Below are 17,290 nucleotides of genomic sequence, written 5' to 3' on the forward strand. Positions count from 1 at the left end.
CTGTAATGTCCTCTTAAATAAGAAAGAATGCCACTATTCAGAGACTCAAAAGCCTCTCATTAAACATGAAAATAAATTGTTCTGACCTGTGAATGAATAAACTCGTGAAATATCTCAAACAAATGCCTGACAAAGGAATAACCCAGCTAAAGGAATACATTTCCAGTACACATATGCCGGAAAATAACAAAACACAACAAAAATTAAAAAAACAATGCTTCACTGTAGTGGATGTATAAGCAAACGTGCCCTGCTGGTGGTTTTGCGTTCACAGAAGAAAGGTTTTTAGAGGTTAAGTTCAGGTCACACGACAAATGAAATTGTAACAACCCAACTGACATTGTATAATGTCTTCTTCCACTCAATCAATAGGGCACTGTTAGTCCTATTTCCATAGAGATGGCTTGCTCCTTTCTGAAGGGTGCCTATTGTTTGAGGAGAGAGATTTGCCACTTGAACTGCGTTGTTCCCAAAGGATACATACTTCATCAATTATTTGTATTCTTAACATCTACATATTTTCATATTAACATCTGCAGCATACATACAGCAAGCATCAGCACTTAGCTGTTTTTCTCTTGACCCTGACAGGTTTTCAGAAGCCCCTTAACAATCAGCTAAATTATAATTAAGGCACAAAGATGTATAAGGATTTGATACACTGTTTTAGAGAGCTCAAGGTGTCTAGAAACCTGGTTAAAAAAAATGCAACAACCCATAGAATTTTAAAGCTTTTAAAGTAGATTGTGCCCGTACATTTTCAGAAAAATGTACAAATGTGTAACAGACCCAGACAGTAACAGCTTTTTTGTTAAATAAATGTCTTTAAGCACTAAGAACTGATTTAATAAAACACCACCAAACCATACTTTTGAAATATATTTGACACACAATGCCTCAAAATGTACTTTATCAGTTGGCACTGCTGAGCTTACATGATGTTAACAAAGATAGCATATTATTAAGAGTTATGAAAAGCTACTTCAGAGACAGAAAAGATTATGGCCGATTGTTGACTTGACCATTTCAAGGGATCCTTGCTGCTCTTTTAAATAAGTTTTAAATATGACTGAATGAACAAATTTAATTTTAGAATCCCTGGTTTTCCTTTAAGAGTAAAAAACACCCAAAACTAGTTTGCCATTTTAATACTGCTTTCCTGTAAGAAAACTTTTTTTAAGTTGCGGGGGGAAAGGGGGGAATTACAAGGCTTCATAGGCCAAGTTTCAGCACATAACAGATGTCTGAGTTATAAACTAAGAACCAGGGAAGACCATTAATGACAGCATAATAATAGGAGCTATAATAATGATCAAAAAGATTTAGAGCATGAAAGAAAGTGTTCTTCTTGCTAATTAATTCAAGCGTTATGATGTTTTGTGCCCTGACACTGTGAATGGTGCTGTACATAAAAGAAATTAGAATACTTCCTGCCCTGAAAGTTTACACTCTAAATATACTGTCACAAACTGAGAGTCTTTTAATTGGAGACATTAACTAGATTTATTATTAGTTAAGGATAAAAATGGAGGAGCTAAATTTTATTTATTCGCTATTATAGAGAACTATCTAGCACATAATATAGCTAAAGATATTTCAGTCTATAGACGTACACTTCAGGGTACAGTATGAAATCATGTATGAAGGACCATGTTTGGTTTTAAGGTACATATCTTATGTTAAAATATCAATTTCTCTTTAATAAAAGAGAGCTTGTCAAACGACGCGGGCCATTCCTGTGTGGAGCTGAGAGCTCTCAACACTGACTGAAGTTTGTCAGAGTTCAGGATATTCCAGCTCCCGTAGGCTCAAGTCCATTGTTAATTTCCTTATACATATTTTAAGTGACATTTTGTGCTTCCACTCAAAGAACGTATTAAAAATTCTGATATGATTTGGTAACATTTTCAAGTCATGAAGTATGCCCTATTTTTCTCTGTAAAAGAGAATTAGAAATTGTTTATATCTTTTTCCATAATCCTCTCCAATATGGGTCAGGCTAAGGTTAAGAGCAGAGGGAACTACCACATCAAAGACAACCAGGGTTAACAAAATCCAAAACCATGTGCAATTCCAGTTGTCTTCTTGTTACAAGGTTAGAGGTCTAGAGAAAATGGAGAGGTTAGAAGGTTCTGATTCTCCTGCATACTGCAACGCTTACAGTGGGAGAAAGCAGCAAACCACTGCGATAGATACAGCAGCCAATATTGATCTTTGCTGTTCACATTTTCCTTCTTCCATGTATTCTGAATTAGAATGAATATCCATTACAGTGATGTAACTAGAATGCAGCACAAGTATGAAGACAAATCAGGTACCAGAGACAGGCATCTGCCCATAACCGCTAACATAAACAATTAAATTAAATTTACAGTTTACCAATAGGTGAAGCTCATCTTGTTAATCTAAACGGACCATCTGCATCTTTATATAATGACAAACTTCATTAGTTCTGGTTAGTTAATCTGATCGGTGATTTGTAATAATGAGACTGAAAAACTTGTCAATCCTTTTTAAGAAGAGTGCTGGGTTTTTTTAAAGAAACTTTTGTGAAGGGACCTAGGCCAAATTTCGATTAAACTATGGCTAGTTTAATCAGATGAATCTATTACAGTTCAAAACTTAAGGGAGAAAATTATGGTTAAAAAGGCCCAGAGGTATTGCTGGTTAATCTAACCCACTTTCTGAGATGTGGAAGAGAGCTGGGAGAAAAAAAGAATAATACTAGCAACTACTTTACCTGAAAACTGTGTAATAAAGCAAAGATGCTGCAGCTGCTCCCAATAAGCCACAGAAAAGATTTACTCGGTAGGCAACGGAACCAAAAGGGAATAGACCAATCACCAGTTTGGCCAGCAGAGTGAACAAAGGGTAACCAGGAGGATGGGCAACCTATGGACAAACCAGTAATAGGTTCACAAAGTTTCCATACAGCTGAAGTAAAAATTGCAATGACATTCTAACTGAGAAGTATCTTCTTTATTAGCCTGGTATTATACACTATGGTCTATCATCAATAACTAGGGTCTTTGAACAGAAGCTTCTCTGTAACAATCTTTTTGTGCCAATTTTAACTTAGCAAATATTTTCTTTAGTAGATTTTGCCACACAAATCACCCATAATAATGACTCACTTAGAAAAGAGGTGACACATTTCATTATGATTTCTTAAACTGCTTGTTGTATGGGGTCACAGTACATTAGGGTCATTCAAAAGGCTGTTTTTAAAAAAGCAAATTCTGAACTATTTTATTGGTTAGCAAGTTGAAAGACCACACTGCTATCGGATTACCACCATGCTGACAGTCCTAAGGTCTTGCCTAAAGGGATCATGCACCATAATAAAGTTTATTAAATAATAAAACTTATTAAAATTGTTAACCCGATTTATTTTATTCTCCCCAGCTTATACAAAATTTGGGTTGATAATAAGCCAGCTACTGTATATACAGTAAAGCCTTTGCTTTATAATTTAGTTTAATTGGATTTAAAACTTGAAGTAAATTGTCGCGTGCTGTACTTATAAGTTAGTAAAAACTGTGGTTTGAAAATAAATTAATCTACTTTACTCCATGCTTAATTAAACTTCCTTAATTCCTAAAACTGTTAATGAGAGCATTGATTAAACAATAAAACTAATACTTACTCCAAGCTCATATGCGGCTGTGATCAGCTCCCCTGTGAAAAAATAATGTAAAACCAATAATTACTATTAGGAAATGACACTCCTCCAAAGTTTTCAAAATCCAAATGCTTGCATTGGGGTTTTGCATTAATTTGACTGGATAAAACTGTAAATCTGTAGAGATTTAACAGCATGAAATTTTCTAAGAATATTTTCTCCCTCTGATGTCGTTGCACAAAATATCTTTTGTATGTTTTTCGCAAGACTCTTACGGACAGATATGTGAAGGTGTAGGTAGGCTGCATTAAAGAATGGCCTGATACATTCAAGTTACAAGCATTATTTAAAAAGAAAAAATTAAACCGAGACTGCTTGTTTCAATAACTTTCAAGAAAAATAGCATTACAGTTTGTATAGTTTATACTGCATTGTTTCTTAACAACCTGGTTATTTCTCATGAAAAAATACGGCTTTATATTTTTAAATAGGGCAAAAATAATCCGTGTGCATGTATGCCTGGGTTAGTTTATTCAGGAGACCAGCTTATAACCTCTTGCAATTTGACTTTGCACCATTATTTATTTAAAAAGTGACCCTTGTTCCTGCTAGGGGATATTAGACTCAGCCGACATGTTCATTATATAATATAATTTAGATTTTATATTCTGTTTGTATTTCCTGTGATTTAAAAAAAAAGCCAAGACAGAATTGTGTTAGTGTAATAATACTTAGCATTTCTACAGTGCTTTACATCATTAAAGAATTTTACAAACATTATGTAGTCATATATATTAAATATATTCAACACACATACATACATTTAAATAACATGAAGGCAACAACACAAGTAGTCCCGAAATTCAAAGTTAATGCTGATATTCTATCACCAAATGGAACATCAAGGATTTAAGTCACCTTGGATAGTTTGCTACCTGACATTCTAAATCAGTGATGTGAACCTGCCTTGAATTTCTATTCCCTTTCTTAAATGGACAGCTGCAGTGTCACTGTTGTACTGAATATTACTGGTCATTATTATTACTATTATTATAAACATTTTAAGGTGCTTGTGCAGTATTTTAAGGTGCAGTATGTATGGCCAAACGATACATGATACAGACTTAATATGAATTGCATTGCTCCTTGCCATATAAATGGCTAAGTGTATGTTACAACAGTATGTTTTTTCATTGTAAAACAGAGATAAGAATTATAAAAGAAGTTTTTAAAAAACATCCAGTTACAGAGCACAATTAGGAAAGAGGTGACAGTCAAGTTACACTTCCTGTTAGTCACTGATGTCAAATCAGGGATCTCATCTAGAGCATTTGAGAAACCCCAGAGCCAGCCCCTGATAGCATAAAAACCTCTTGGCTCTTGGTTTTGTAGTGCTATGAAGTAAGTGCTATTTTTATTACTACTCTATTTTAGGAAAGTTTCCATGCAATGTATGATCTACAAAAACATAGTTTGGATTTGGAATTTACTCATCCCCAAATTTAATTTAATCCATAATGGCTACGGCAGTTCTGAGGTATTAGAAATCCAGGGAAGCCGGCAGGGCTTGGTTCTGCATGAAAATGAGCAACTCAGAGGAACTGAGCATTCTTGCTACCCAGAGCATACTCAATAGGGTGCACACCTCGCTGCAACTTGCTAAGCCAGGGTTGTCTCTTTTCTTCTGCAGAGAATTAGGTAGAGCTGGGAGTGGGTTTAGAGACCTGGGGTGGAATCCGGAACTAACAGGAGTTTTGCCATTGACTTCAGTGGCAACAGGATTTCACCACTTGTACTTAAGTGTGAACCCATAAATTTAGGTTCAAGCGCCAGCAGTTTTTTGTTCCATAAAAGTTACTAGAGATCTCACCAAGCAGAAACTCCTCCTAGGTGCATGTTCAGCAACACGACTAAGATGTTCTAGAAAGCACACTGCAAACCCCAGTACAGACAGTCTAGACAGCACTGGCCATAAGCTATCGTAACCACAGCCTGAGGCACGTTAGCAAAGCAAACCTCTGTAATTTGTTCCAAGTGATTCCCCGATTTTGACTATGACCATCATCTAAGGTGCTCCTTGTTTTCCTTTGCAAACAGAAATGTATGAACACCTGCAGCACACTGCGTCCTGGAAAGCAGGCATGAGGATCAAAATTAGCAACTACTGTGAATGTGGAAAAAGGTCACATTAATAAAGGAACCTGTGAATCAGGCTTCCTGCCACTTTAAAAGTGCTGTGATAACTGCATACCTGCACAGTTGCTAAGGAAGCTGAATTATCCAGACTTCAACTTGTTGGATTAACAGCAGGTAAAACCAGGCTCAGAGTTGGATGTTGCCAATTTTTGCACTCACCTGTAGCCAAAGCCACAGCCCGTAGGACTGAGCCAAGAACAGGGCAGCGTCTGAAACAACATCACGGACTGTATCTAAGAGATGGCTAGGGACTCAATTAAATCTTTCTAGGATATTGGGTAATGTATTTGTTTAAAATGCCTATTATTGACAAGAAAGATTATGCACTATTATGTTGATATATATTACTATGATATTGATCCCTACTGTGGATAAGGACATCAAGACAATATGTACGTAAACTACCAAGAAAAGTTGTGTGAAAAGTTAGAGGATGTACAGCATTGTCAATTTTCAAGCATTACGACACAGCTTTTTAAAAAGTGTTTATCGGAACAAATACCAAAACCTCTAAAACGCTTTAGGCACCAACCTTCATTTGAAAAATGAAACAATACAAAAGAGACAAAGAAAGTGCTGCTGCAATCTTGGCGAACTACGAGGGGTATCAGAGGAGCAGCCGTGTTAGTCTGTATCTGCAAAAAGAAAAGGAGGCCTTGTGGCACCTGAGAGACTAACAAATTCTTGACGTCTGATTTGTGTCCATTTATGTAAAAGAATAAATGGACATAAATCAGACGTTAAGAATTATAACATTCAAAAATCAGTCGGAGAACACGTCAATCTCTCCAGTCACTCAATTACAGACCTAAAAGTGGCAATTCTTCAATAAAAAAACTTCAAAAACAGACTCCAACGAGAGACTGCTGAATTGGAATTAATTTGCAAGCTGGATACAATTAATTTAGGCTTGAATAAAGACTGGGAGTGGATGTGTCATTACACAAAGTAAAACTATTTCTCCATGTTTATTTCCCCCGCTCCATGCCCCACCACTGTTCCTCACACGTTCTTGTCAACTGCTGGAAATGGCCCACCTTAATTATCACTACAAAAGATTCCCCCCCAACCCCCGCTCTTCTGCTGGTAATAGCTCACCTTATCTGATCACTCTTGTGTATGGTAACACCCATTGTCTCATGTTCTCTGTGTATATAAAATCTCCCCACTGTATTTTCCACTACATGCGTCCGATGAAGTGAGCTGTAGCTCATGAAAGCTTACGCTCAAATAAATTGGTTAGTCTCTAAGGTGCCACAAATACTCCTTTTCTTTTTACTAGGGGTATGTGATTTGTCGGTCTGCACACAGGACAAGGAGCCAGGAACAACTGGATTCTAATCTGGCCTCTGACTCTGCCTAATTTTATGACCTTGAGTGAATCATCAGCTACTTAATCTCTCTTCCTCAGTTTCCCTGGCCATCTGTAAAATGTGGATAATAATTACCTACCTCACAACCATGCTGTGGGCATTAATTAGTGTTTACAAAACATTAAGTATTATTATTACATAACAGGGTACATGTGACACTGATATAAAATCAGGACATGAACATGAGATTGACTTTAAAAACACGGTGTGTCTTGAGGCTCAGAATGTAGGGTGCTGCTGTCTGAAACAGAGAGAAAAGTTCTTTTCAACTTGAGTTTATTTGACCCATTTTAAGCTGGTTCAATGTCTGCAGATGTTTTTGAATTAACTGTAAATTTTATTCTCCCTCTTTTTTTATTATTATTATACCAGCAATGGCAAAACACTATGAGAAAGATGCCACTGAAAAGATCTACATCATTCCTGGCATTTACATTTTACGATTACAACACTTTAAGGACAATTTTTAAAAAATATAGTGTTTTGAAAATATTGGGCTGTCTTTCAAAACTATGTATGATTTTAGACACCAATCCTGCAAATACTTAAGCACTTGTGCAACTTTACTTACATGAGTAGTCCCATTGACTTCAATGGAACTACTCTCATGACTAAAGTTAAGTGCTTGCAGGATCAGGGTCTCAGAGCCCAGATGCTCAGAGACAAAATTTACAAAGGACCTGTTTGTCCAGGGGTGGGGGAAGGGAACTGACCTGCTCCTTAAGCGGAAGTGCTTATCACGACTATAGTACTGCATTTATTGATTCAATACGCTGTAGTTTATCGCTATCAGCCACTGTTTTGGAAGGAAAAAACCTGATCCTCCCAGTGGGATGTGGTGTGGAAGTGCTGGGACCCTAGATGCACCTATTCAAATATTTTAAGCGGAAGCCCGTGTAGAAGGCTAGGAAGAGCTGAGTTGGAAATGACCTGGCCTCAACAAGATCCAGCCGCAAAGCCCCAGAAGACACGGATGGTGTAACTGGTCACTGATTCAGAATGAAATGGAAAGAACAAGGGAAGAAGAGACGCTATCAGGCAGACTACCAGAGGGACATGCTACAGGAACACATCTCACATTAACTACCACATCTAAGGCATGGTCTAGCTCCCCTGACAGGGTGGTTCAGTCTCTGTGACTGCTCAAGCCCCACAACACATGCAAAGACTGTCACTTATGTCTTTGTCTTACTCACAACCTCAGGTGGAATCTATTACAGACAGCCTTTTAGGAATCTCTCTTGCAGTGTATCCAAGGCAATTCTCTGAACTGAAAGCAGGCATTTCCCTGCGGCTCTCTTGGTGGCAACACTCTTCTTATTAAAGTTCGGGGCCTCTTATGATCAGAGTCAGCCAATCATGCTAAACTGGGCAGTGGTGCTGTGACACATCATAGCACAGTAGCACCCATAATACGCGAAGTTATTATTAGCAGAATTGTGGTAGTACCTACAGACCCCAATCACAGACCAAGTCCCCATCGTATTAGGCGCTGTACAAACACAGAACAAAAAGATAACGCCTGTCATGAGGCGCTAACACTATAAAAATATCACCAACATAAAAAGACATGGGGTGGATAAAAATAAATACAACACACAAGGAAACAGGTCTGAGGGATGAAGAACACATGCCTTGCTGTTTCTTGGGTTTTGCTGCTGTTGTTTTTGATATGCTCTAACCCATCAGACGTAATCAACACCCAAAGAACTAAACTCACTTTAATTTATGGTCAAATCAGGAAGCAGTATTGTAGAATCGTAGAAGTGTAGAAGCGTCTGTCCCCCTGCACTGAGGCAGGACTAAGTAAACCTAGCCCACCCTGGACAGGTGTTCGTCTGATTCTTAAAAACCTCCAGTGATAAAGATTCCACAATCACCCTAGATAACCTATTCCACTACTTAACTATTCCTATAGTTAGGAAGATTTTCCTAATGTCTAACCTAAATCTTCCTTGCTACAGATTAAGCTGATTACTTCTTGTCGTCCCTTCAGTAGACATGGAGAGCACGTATATCACATTTGTTAAATTTATTTGCATCCTGGATACAAAAAACTGAGCAAGATCACAATCAAAACAGCACAGAACTGTTCCAAAAACTGTAAACATGCATTATAGCTATGACCCACAGGCACTGTCTAAGGTAATACAGGTATGTATCCCATCAGGAATTATTTTAGAAGATGAAAAGGTTATTATTGTAAATATATTATTAATTCCAGATTAACATATAATATGGTTAAAAAATGGAAACAGGCAAAGGAAGATGCTTAAAATTAAAATAAAAAATGTTAAACTGAATGAGAAGTCATCAAGATGTGCCGTAGCTAGCCAATGAAATGAGACAGTTACCCCATTTGTCTCTCCCTTCACGCTCCCATTGTCTGCTGAATTCACTTCTTCCATCTTGTTTTAAATATAGTTTGTAAACTCTTTGGGGCCAGGGACTATCTTTTACTCTGTAACTGTACAGCATTTAGCACCACGGGGGCCCAGCCTTCATTGGAGCCTCTAAGTATTGGTATAATAATAATTACAGCCCTGTAGCCAGGTTACTTACAAAGCATGCAATGTACCTGGGGACCCAAATGTGCACTTTATTAGGAAGATTTTTGTGAAGTGAAACAATTCTGTTTTCCACTGTCCTTAACTCAAGTACCTATCACTTGAAACATTATTCAACTTTTTATTATGGTATGCACGGTTATGCTAAGAATATATTACCTTAAACTTACAATACTGCCAATAAAAAGAAAAGGAGTACTTGTGGCACCTTAGAGACTAACAAATTTATTTGAGCATAAGCTTTCGTGAGCTACAGAAAGCTTATGCTCAAATAAATTTGTTAGTCTCTAAGGTGCCACAAGTACTCCTGTTCTTTTCGCAGATACAGACTAACACAGCTGCTACTCTGAAATACTGCCAATGTAAAACATCAACATATTAAGCAGGAAATATTGTACTTTGCATAACTATCAACCCACTGCTAAAGAAATCCAAGATAATTGACTACAAGTCTAGGGGAAAAAAATTGAAAAAGTATAATTTAAGATGAAAATTAAAATATAGTTCTAATGGGTTTTCATTTCTAAAATTACTTTCTCTAATTAAATCCTAATTTCCAACAAGGGGCAATGTCAGTTTAAACAGAGATGAGAAACATCTTAGATGCAGAGGTTAAGAGGCAAAGCCTTGAATAAACTGCTCAGCTCTTTTCGGGGCTGGGAAAGAGAAAGCAATTTAGTCTGTAAGTACCGTTAGGTAATTAATACACCATCCGACACACACAAACTCAAACTGCAGCTGTACAGGCAACATGCTAACCAGAAGTTTAAGCAGAACCAGCCTTACAATTTGCAAGTTCCCCAAGGAACTGGAGGAGAGATGACATTTTCCCTTCCTATTGGCAGAAGAAGAGTGAGTTTGTTTCCCATTTTCCCCTAGTTATACTACTAGAAGGACAAATCAGCCAAGTCAATACTCTGCCATGTCAAATATAGCCAGACACATGCTCAAAAGAGTAAGAGCCCAAGCAGTCCCATATTGCTTGCGACACGGGCTGGTCTTGGACACAAATTGTCCCCCCAAGGCTGCTTTCTAAATCCCTCATTGAAAGGCAGGACACAGACACAACACATGTCACAAAACCGGACGCCACACAAAATCAGCATGGTTGGGGTGTGGCTCCAAAATAACTCTCAAGGAGTAAGCTGAGGTCCCTAGAGGTTTCAGGAAGCTCCTCCACTGCAGTAGAGCACAGCAATTGGGCACAGAGGAAGCGACCAGCCCCGACCCTGAGACCCCATCCCTGGAGTGGAGGGAGCAAGAGGCAGGAGATGCAGATGGACAGGCTACACAGCGGCTGGACAGCAGTCTTCTTAAGACTGGTTACCGCTCATTACTGCATGGCTATGGGAGAGCAGGGGATGGGCATGGGAGGGCTCCTGGGCCTGTTAGGGAGACAGCCCATATACTCCTCTCAATGCTCACTTGCTGGGGTGAGACTCTCCTCATTCATTCCCACCCCAAGTCTCTCCCAGGGGGAAAGGGTCGTTGGAGCTGCACAGGGTCCTCTGCTTGGTGTCCCTCTGTAGAACCCTGACTTTGAACCTCTGACTCACACTCCCTGCCTGTTTTCTCATTTGTTGCGCCTCAAAATCAGCTGATCCCTCTGTTCTCTTTTGGCCCTTCCCCTCTGAAGAGGGGCAGGCCCTTCTGATTTGGTAGCTAGATCGTCAATGGCAATCCATAGAATCATAGGACTGGACGGGACCTCAAGAGGTCATCCAATGATGGAGATTTTGCAACCTCCCTAGGCAATTTATTCCAGTGCTTAACTACCTTGACCGTTAGGAAGTTTTTTCCTAATGTCCAACCTAAACTGCCCTTGCTGCAATTTAGGCCCATAGCTTCTTGTCCTACCCTCAGAGGTTAAGAAGAACAATTTTTCTCCCTCCTCCTTGTAACAACCTTTTATGTACTTGAAAACAGTTATCATGTCCCCTCTTAAGCTTCTCTTCTCCAGACTAAACTAACCCAATTTTTTCAATCTTCCTTCATAGGTCATGTTTTCTAGACCTTTAATCATTTTTGTTGCTCTTCTCTGGACTCTCTGCAATTTGTCCACATCCTTCCTGAAATGTGGCACCCAGAACTGGACACAATACTCCAGTTAAGGCCTAATCAGCACGGAGTAGAGCAGAAGAATTACTCCTCGTGTCTTGCTTACAATATTCATGTTAATACATCCCAGAATGATGTTTGCTTTTTTTTACAATGGTGTTACATTGTTGACTCATATTTAGCTTATGATCCTCTATGACCCCCAGATCTCTTTCTACAGTACTCCTTCCTAGGCTGTCCTTTCCCATTCATGCATCCAATGAAGTGAGCTGTAGCTCACGAAAGCTTATGCTCAAATAAATTGGTTAGTCTCTAAGGTGCCAAAAGTACTCCTTTTCTTTTTGCGAATACAGACTAGCACGGCTGTTACTCTGAAACCTTTCCCATTTTGTATGTGTGTGACTGACAGTTCCTTCCCAAGGGAGCATTTTGCATTTGTCCTTATTGAATTTCATCCTGTTTACTTCAGACCATTTCTCCAGTTTGTGCAGATCATTTTGAATTTTAAACCTATCCTCCAAGGCCCTTGCAACCCCTCCAAGCTTGGCATTATAAGCTTTATAAGTGTACTCTCTACGCCATTATCTAAATCATTGATGAAGCTACTGAACAGAACCGGACCCAGAACTGATCCCTGGGGGATGCCATCCTGCGGGACCCCACCAGCCCTTCCAGCTTGACCGTGAATTACTAATAACTGTTCGCTGGGAACGGTTTTCCAACCAGTTCCGCACACATCCATCTAGAAAACAAGGGACCATCCAGAGTTTTCTGCTTGGTGTCCCCATCCAGAACCCTGATTTTGACCCTTTGACTTCACTCCCCTTCCTGGTTTTGCACTAGTTGCCCCCAGAACTTCATTGTCCTCTGGGTCTCTCGCTCTCCCCACTGGATTGAGGGGTGAGCCTGAGCCTGCCCTTCCCAAGAACCCAAACAGACCTGGAGGGAGAAGGGGGAAGGCTGTACACAAAAGCAGCCCTGGGGGGGGGGGGGGGCTGTTTGTGCTTGGCCGGCACACCCTTCGCGGATGGGTGTGTGTGTGGGGGGGGGGGTTAGTTCAGTCTCTCCCCCGGGAGATCTAGGGCAGGGAGGGGGGCACAGCCGCTGCACTGTCACCGCCCCCGCGGCGTGGGTACCCGCCCGCGCCCTGCAGGCGGGGGGAGCCCGGCCTGGGACAGTGACGAGACGGGGTGGACGCGGGTACCGCGGCTGGGGGGGGTGCAGGAGCCACTGGCCCAGCGGCAGCCCCCAGACAGCGGGGGCCGGGGGGCGGGTCCCAGCCCCGTCTCCCCTGCAGGGCGAAGCGGCTCCCGGGCCCGGACGCTGCAGGCGGGGTGCGGGGGGGTCCCTGCGCCGGGGTCGCGGGGGCGGCCTGGGTACTTTACCCGAGTCTCCCCCGGGCACGGACGGCGGCAGCGTGGCCGCGTACGCGGCAGCCACGACAGCGCCCAGCGCCCCGGCGAAGCCACCGGCTCCGCGGCGCTGGGGGCCCAGCTGCCTCCCGGGGCGGCTGCCGCGCTCGGGACCCATGTGCAGCCTCCGGGCAGGCAGCCCCCCGCTCCTTCCGGGAGAGCCGCGGGGCGGGGCGGGCGGTACCACTGCCGCAGGCCGCGCGGGGGGGGAGGCCCGCAGCGGGGCAAAAGGCAGGCGCTGTGGTCCGACCCTCCCCCCCCCCCCCGTGTTGGTACATTCGGAAAGGGTGCGGAGGAGGGGGCGCCGCTGTCTCACTGGGCCACGCGCTCCCTGCGGTGAAAAGACACACTACGGGCGGGAGAAACCACTGAGCGGGGGGGCCTGGAGAAACCACTGCGGAGGGGGAGGATTGAGGAGGCTGGAGCAGGGAGGAAGGAGATGAGGCGGGAAGACAGACTGGAGGGAAGGAAGTGGGGGAGGGGGTAAGGAGAGAGTGGGGGAGGAGAGAGTGATTGGGGGAGGGGCACAAGGAGAGAGTGGGGGAGGGGAAAGAGGCTGGGGGAGGGGCACAAGGAGAGAGTGGGGCAGGGGAAAGAGGTTGGGGGAGGGGCATAAGGAGAGAGTGGGGAGGGGAAAGAGGCTGGGGGAGGGGCATAAGGAGAGAGTGGGGCAGGGGAAAGAGGTTGGGGGAGGGGCATAAGGAGAGAGTGGGGAGGGGAAAGAGGCTGGGGGAGGGGCACAAGGAGAGAGTGGGGAGGGGAAAGAGGCTGGGGGAGGGGCACAAGGAGAGAGTGGGGGAGGGGAAAGAGGCTGGGGGAGAGGCACAAGGAGAGAGTGGGGAGGGGAGACCGACCAGGGAGGAGCACAAGGAGAGAGTGGGGAGGGGAAAGAGGCTGGGGGAGGGGCACAAGGAGAGAGTGGGGCAGGGGAAAGAGGCTGGGGGAGGGGCACAAGGAGAGAGTGGGGGAGGGGAAAGAGGCTGGGGGAGGGGCACAAGGAGAGAGTGGGGGAGGGGAAAGAGGCTGGGGGAGGGGCACAAGGAGAGAGTGGGGGAGGGGAAAGAGGCTGGGGAGGGGCACAAGGAGAGAGTGGAGCAGGGGAAAGAGGCTGGGGGAGGGGCACAAGGAGAGAGTGGGGGAGGGGAGAGCGACTGGGCAGGGAGACAAGGAGCTAGGGGAGCTCAGGACTAGGCAGGGCAAAGGGTGGGGATGCATGGGGAGTGCTGTGGGTACCGGTCTGGTCCAGTCAGGCTCAGCTGTCACCTCCTCACCCCATCTCCTCCTCTGTGGCTTGTCTGGCCCTGTCCCTGGCACATGTACCTGGCTGCTGGGCGGCTCCTCGCAGCTGCTTTGCCAGCCCTCATGCTGCAGACTGAGCTGAGCCCTGATTTACACCTGGGTGTGCCCAGCTGACAATGCCACAGGCCTTCCCCTCACCCGCAGCGACAGGATCATCGGAAGCACCATTCCTGCAGCTGTTAGAGCCTGCTGCTCCCTCCACTGCAGCTCCTGTCAGTCACCGGTTCCTCATTGTCCTGCTGGCACAACCCTAGCTCATGTTCCACTCCTTTCCTGCCTGGCTAATCTCCTCCCTGCTGGGCCACTCCTCTCCCATCTTCAGTAGGAGCAAAACAAAGCTGCCATGAGCATCACCCTCTTTCACCACTCTGATCACATCTCTCTCCCTCCCCCTATTATTATTAATGGCAGAAGAGGGGGTATGTAGGGCAAATTCAACAGCATAGTAGACAGCTGCACCCATATGGGGGTGGTTTGCTTGCAGTTGGCCCTGGTGCCTCACTCATCTCGCACTAGTGGCTTCAAGCAGCTGCAAGTGCACTGTCGTGTCATCACCCCTGGCACCTTGCCTCAGCTTGGCATGTGAAATCTAGTAAAGGTAACTAGCTGGGGCAACAACAAATGAAGGACACGACAGGTTCTCCAAGTGCTTGCCCAGGAGTCGTGGTCAAACATTAGACCATAGAAAACAAAAGAAGAATGGAAAAGACTATTTGGCCCCCTTGTCGTTGAGCTGACGGATAGGGATTAAAGAAAAAGAAAGGCAAATGGAACCATTAAATTCATCTGGTCTGAGTTCCTGCATAGCACGGTCCATGGAACGTCGCCCCGTAATCTCTGCATCAAGCCCGTAGCTTCTGTTTGAGCGACATCATAAATGTTAATATGTACAGCGTTGGCACCTAGGTTTCCAAGTGATGGATTAAGGCCCTGTTGTGCTAGGTGCCGTACAAACACAACACGCTTTTCAGTCTTTGTACTGACTTCTTTTGGTTTTCTGCGTAACTTACAAATTCCTCCTGAATTTTTAAAGTGCTCTAGAGCTCTGATTCTGCCTATACCACAACTTGATTCCTTCCCACAAGCCCTTCCATTCCCAAGCTTGTCCCCAAAGGTCTCGTCTTCCTATCTTTGTCTTCTTTCCCCAGCCTGATTTCATACTTTTTATGATGCCTCTTAATATTGGAACATACTCCCAAATAACATACACTAAGGGTACCCCCATTACTTCCTCCTTCAAATCTCTTTTGGAAACACCTGCTCCATGAAGTTTATCTCTCTTACTGCCCCCTACCATTCTGGTTGTTATACGTACAGTTCATGACCTTAGACAGACAAGATAGGCTCCTCTCATCTGACATACACCTGTGTAAATCAGGAGTAAAATCAATGATGTTGCACTACTATTAGGGGGTGGACAATCAGGGCCTTAGAGCAAAGTTTCTGTTATGTGGTTTTTGTTTTGATCATCTTACCCACTGAACAGTTAAGGTGCTATACAAATAATAAGGATTTATGCCCTGAATGGACATACGTTGTAAAACGCTGATCAAGGAAAGGATTGCAGGCTACAGTGTACGGAATATTAAAAACACCAGCTCACCGTGTGGTAGTTGTTAGGGAAAGTAAATAGAATACTGAGATGTATCGATAGAAGAATAAAACACATCTGCAGAAATCATTATGGGATTGTACAAAAGACTGGTGAGGACATACCTGGAGTATTGAGGCAGATTAAAGAAGGGCTTTTGAATACAAATGTAAAAGGTATAGACAAGGGTAACAAGGATGATAAATAGTCTTATGGATTATATCTAAGTGGAGACGTTGGGAAAATTAGGTTTGCATTCATTAAAAAAAGAGATTAAGGATGGACATGAATGAAATATTGTATATCAAATTCTGAGGGGCACAAAGAAGGTGTATACTGCAAGAACATTTTAGAGCATAACCAGCTCGAAAACAAGAGGACATGAATTGAAACGACGAAAGGTATTCAGGGAATTTAGGAGATATTTCTTTACACAGCATAACTGGTGTGCAGAGACAGCAAAAGAAGCTGCCGCTTTACCCTATTCAAACAGAAGTTAGGTTGTTAGAGGGAACCAGTATTTCAGGATATAAACACTGGCTGAGTAAGATGATGGGACCAAACGGCTGCCTTCCCTCTACAAGTGTTACTCCTTGGTCACCAAGTGTGCTTCAACATATTGAACTCCTTGGCCTGTTTCAGATGTTAGTGGATGAGGCTCATTGGGGAGAAGGAAAAAGTAAGTCGCAGTCCTCAGCCAACCATTGTCACTATGGTAATGAGAGCAATCATTGTTCTTGCACACATTGTGCCTGCTAAAATGTAATGTTAGCAGCAAAGTGAATGGTCAGTTTACTTATGTATACAGGTGGGGGTGAGGCTCTTTCGCAGAAGTGTTTTGGGTTTTTTTGATTCCTTTGTATTTAACTTGGAAAAGGCATCAACCGACAATGTTAATCATGAGTGATTACATTACTACCACACCATCGATATCTAGGTGTACAGTAGGACAGTGGTTCTCAACCAGGGGTCCGAGGCCCCCTGTGGGGCCATGAACAGGTTTCAGGGGGGGCTGCCAAGTAGGGCCGGCATTAGACTTGCTGGGGCCGGGGGCAGAAAGCCGAAAGCCCTGCTGCATGGGGTTGAAGCCCAGGGCTCTGAGCCCCGCCGCCCAGGGCTGAAGCCGAAGCCTGAGCCATGTAGCTTCATGGGGGCCCCATGGGATGAAGCCC

The 17,290-nt window shown here is 43.3% G+C and overlaps 1 protein-coding gene across 10 annotated transcripts in view; it reads right to left on the reverse strand.

Annotated features, from left to right (window-relative positions):
• Positions 1 to 13,400, reverse strand: part of TMEM260 (transmembrane protein 260) — a 49,167-nt gene extending 35,767 nt beyond the window's left edge. For 3 of the 10 annotated variants that reach the window (XR_005225639.2, XR_005225638.2, XM_037901207.2), the window contains exons 1-3: positions 13,202 to 13,395; positions 3,647 to 3,678; positions 2,741 to 2,892 (exon numbers count right to left, since the gene is read on the reverse strand). Coding sequence is in view for 8 of the 10 variants with exons in the window: in XM_037901207.2 (XP_037757135.1) it covers positions 2,741 to 2,892; positions 3,647 to 3,678; positions 13,202 to 13,346 (329 nt within the window). In the remaining 2 variants the exon portion in view is untranslated. Of the gene's footprint in view, positions 1 to 2,740; positions 2,893 to 3,646; positions 3,682 to 5,638; positions 5,727 to 8,840; positions 8,847 to 12,640; positions 12,756 to 13,201 lie in introns of those variants that run through there. The other 7 variants (XM_037901205.2, XM_037901203.2, XM_043548389.1 and 4 more) reach the window with 6 other exon arrangements.
• Between the last annotated feature and the right edge of the window lie 3,890 nt (positions 13,401 to 17,290).

Source organism: Chelonia mydas, chromosome 6 (assembly GCF_015237465.2).
Source record: "Chelonia mydas isolate rCheMyd1 chromosome 6, rCheMyd1.pri.v2, whole genome shotgun sequence".
NCBI lineage: Eukaryota > Metazoa > Chordata > Testudines > Cheloniidae > Chelonia > Chelonia mydas.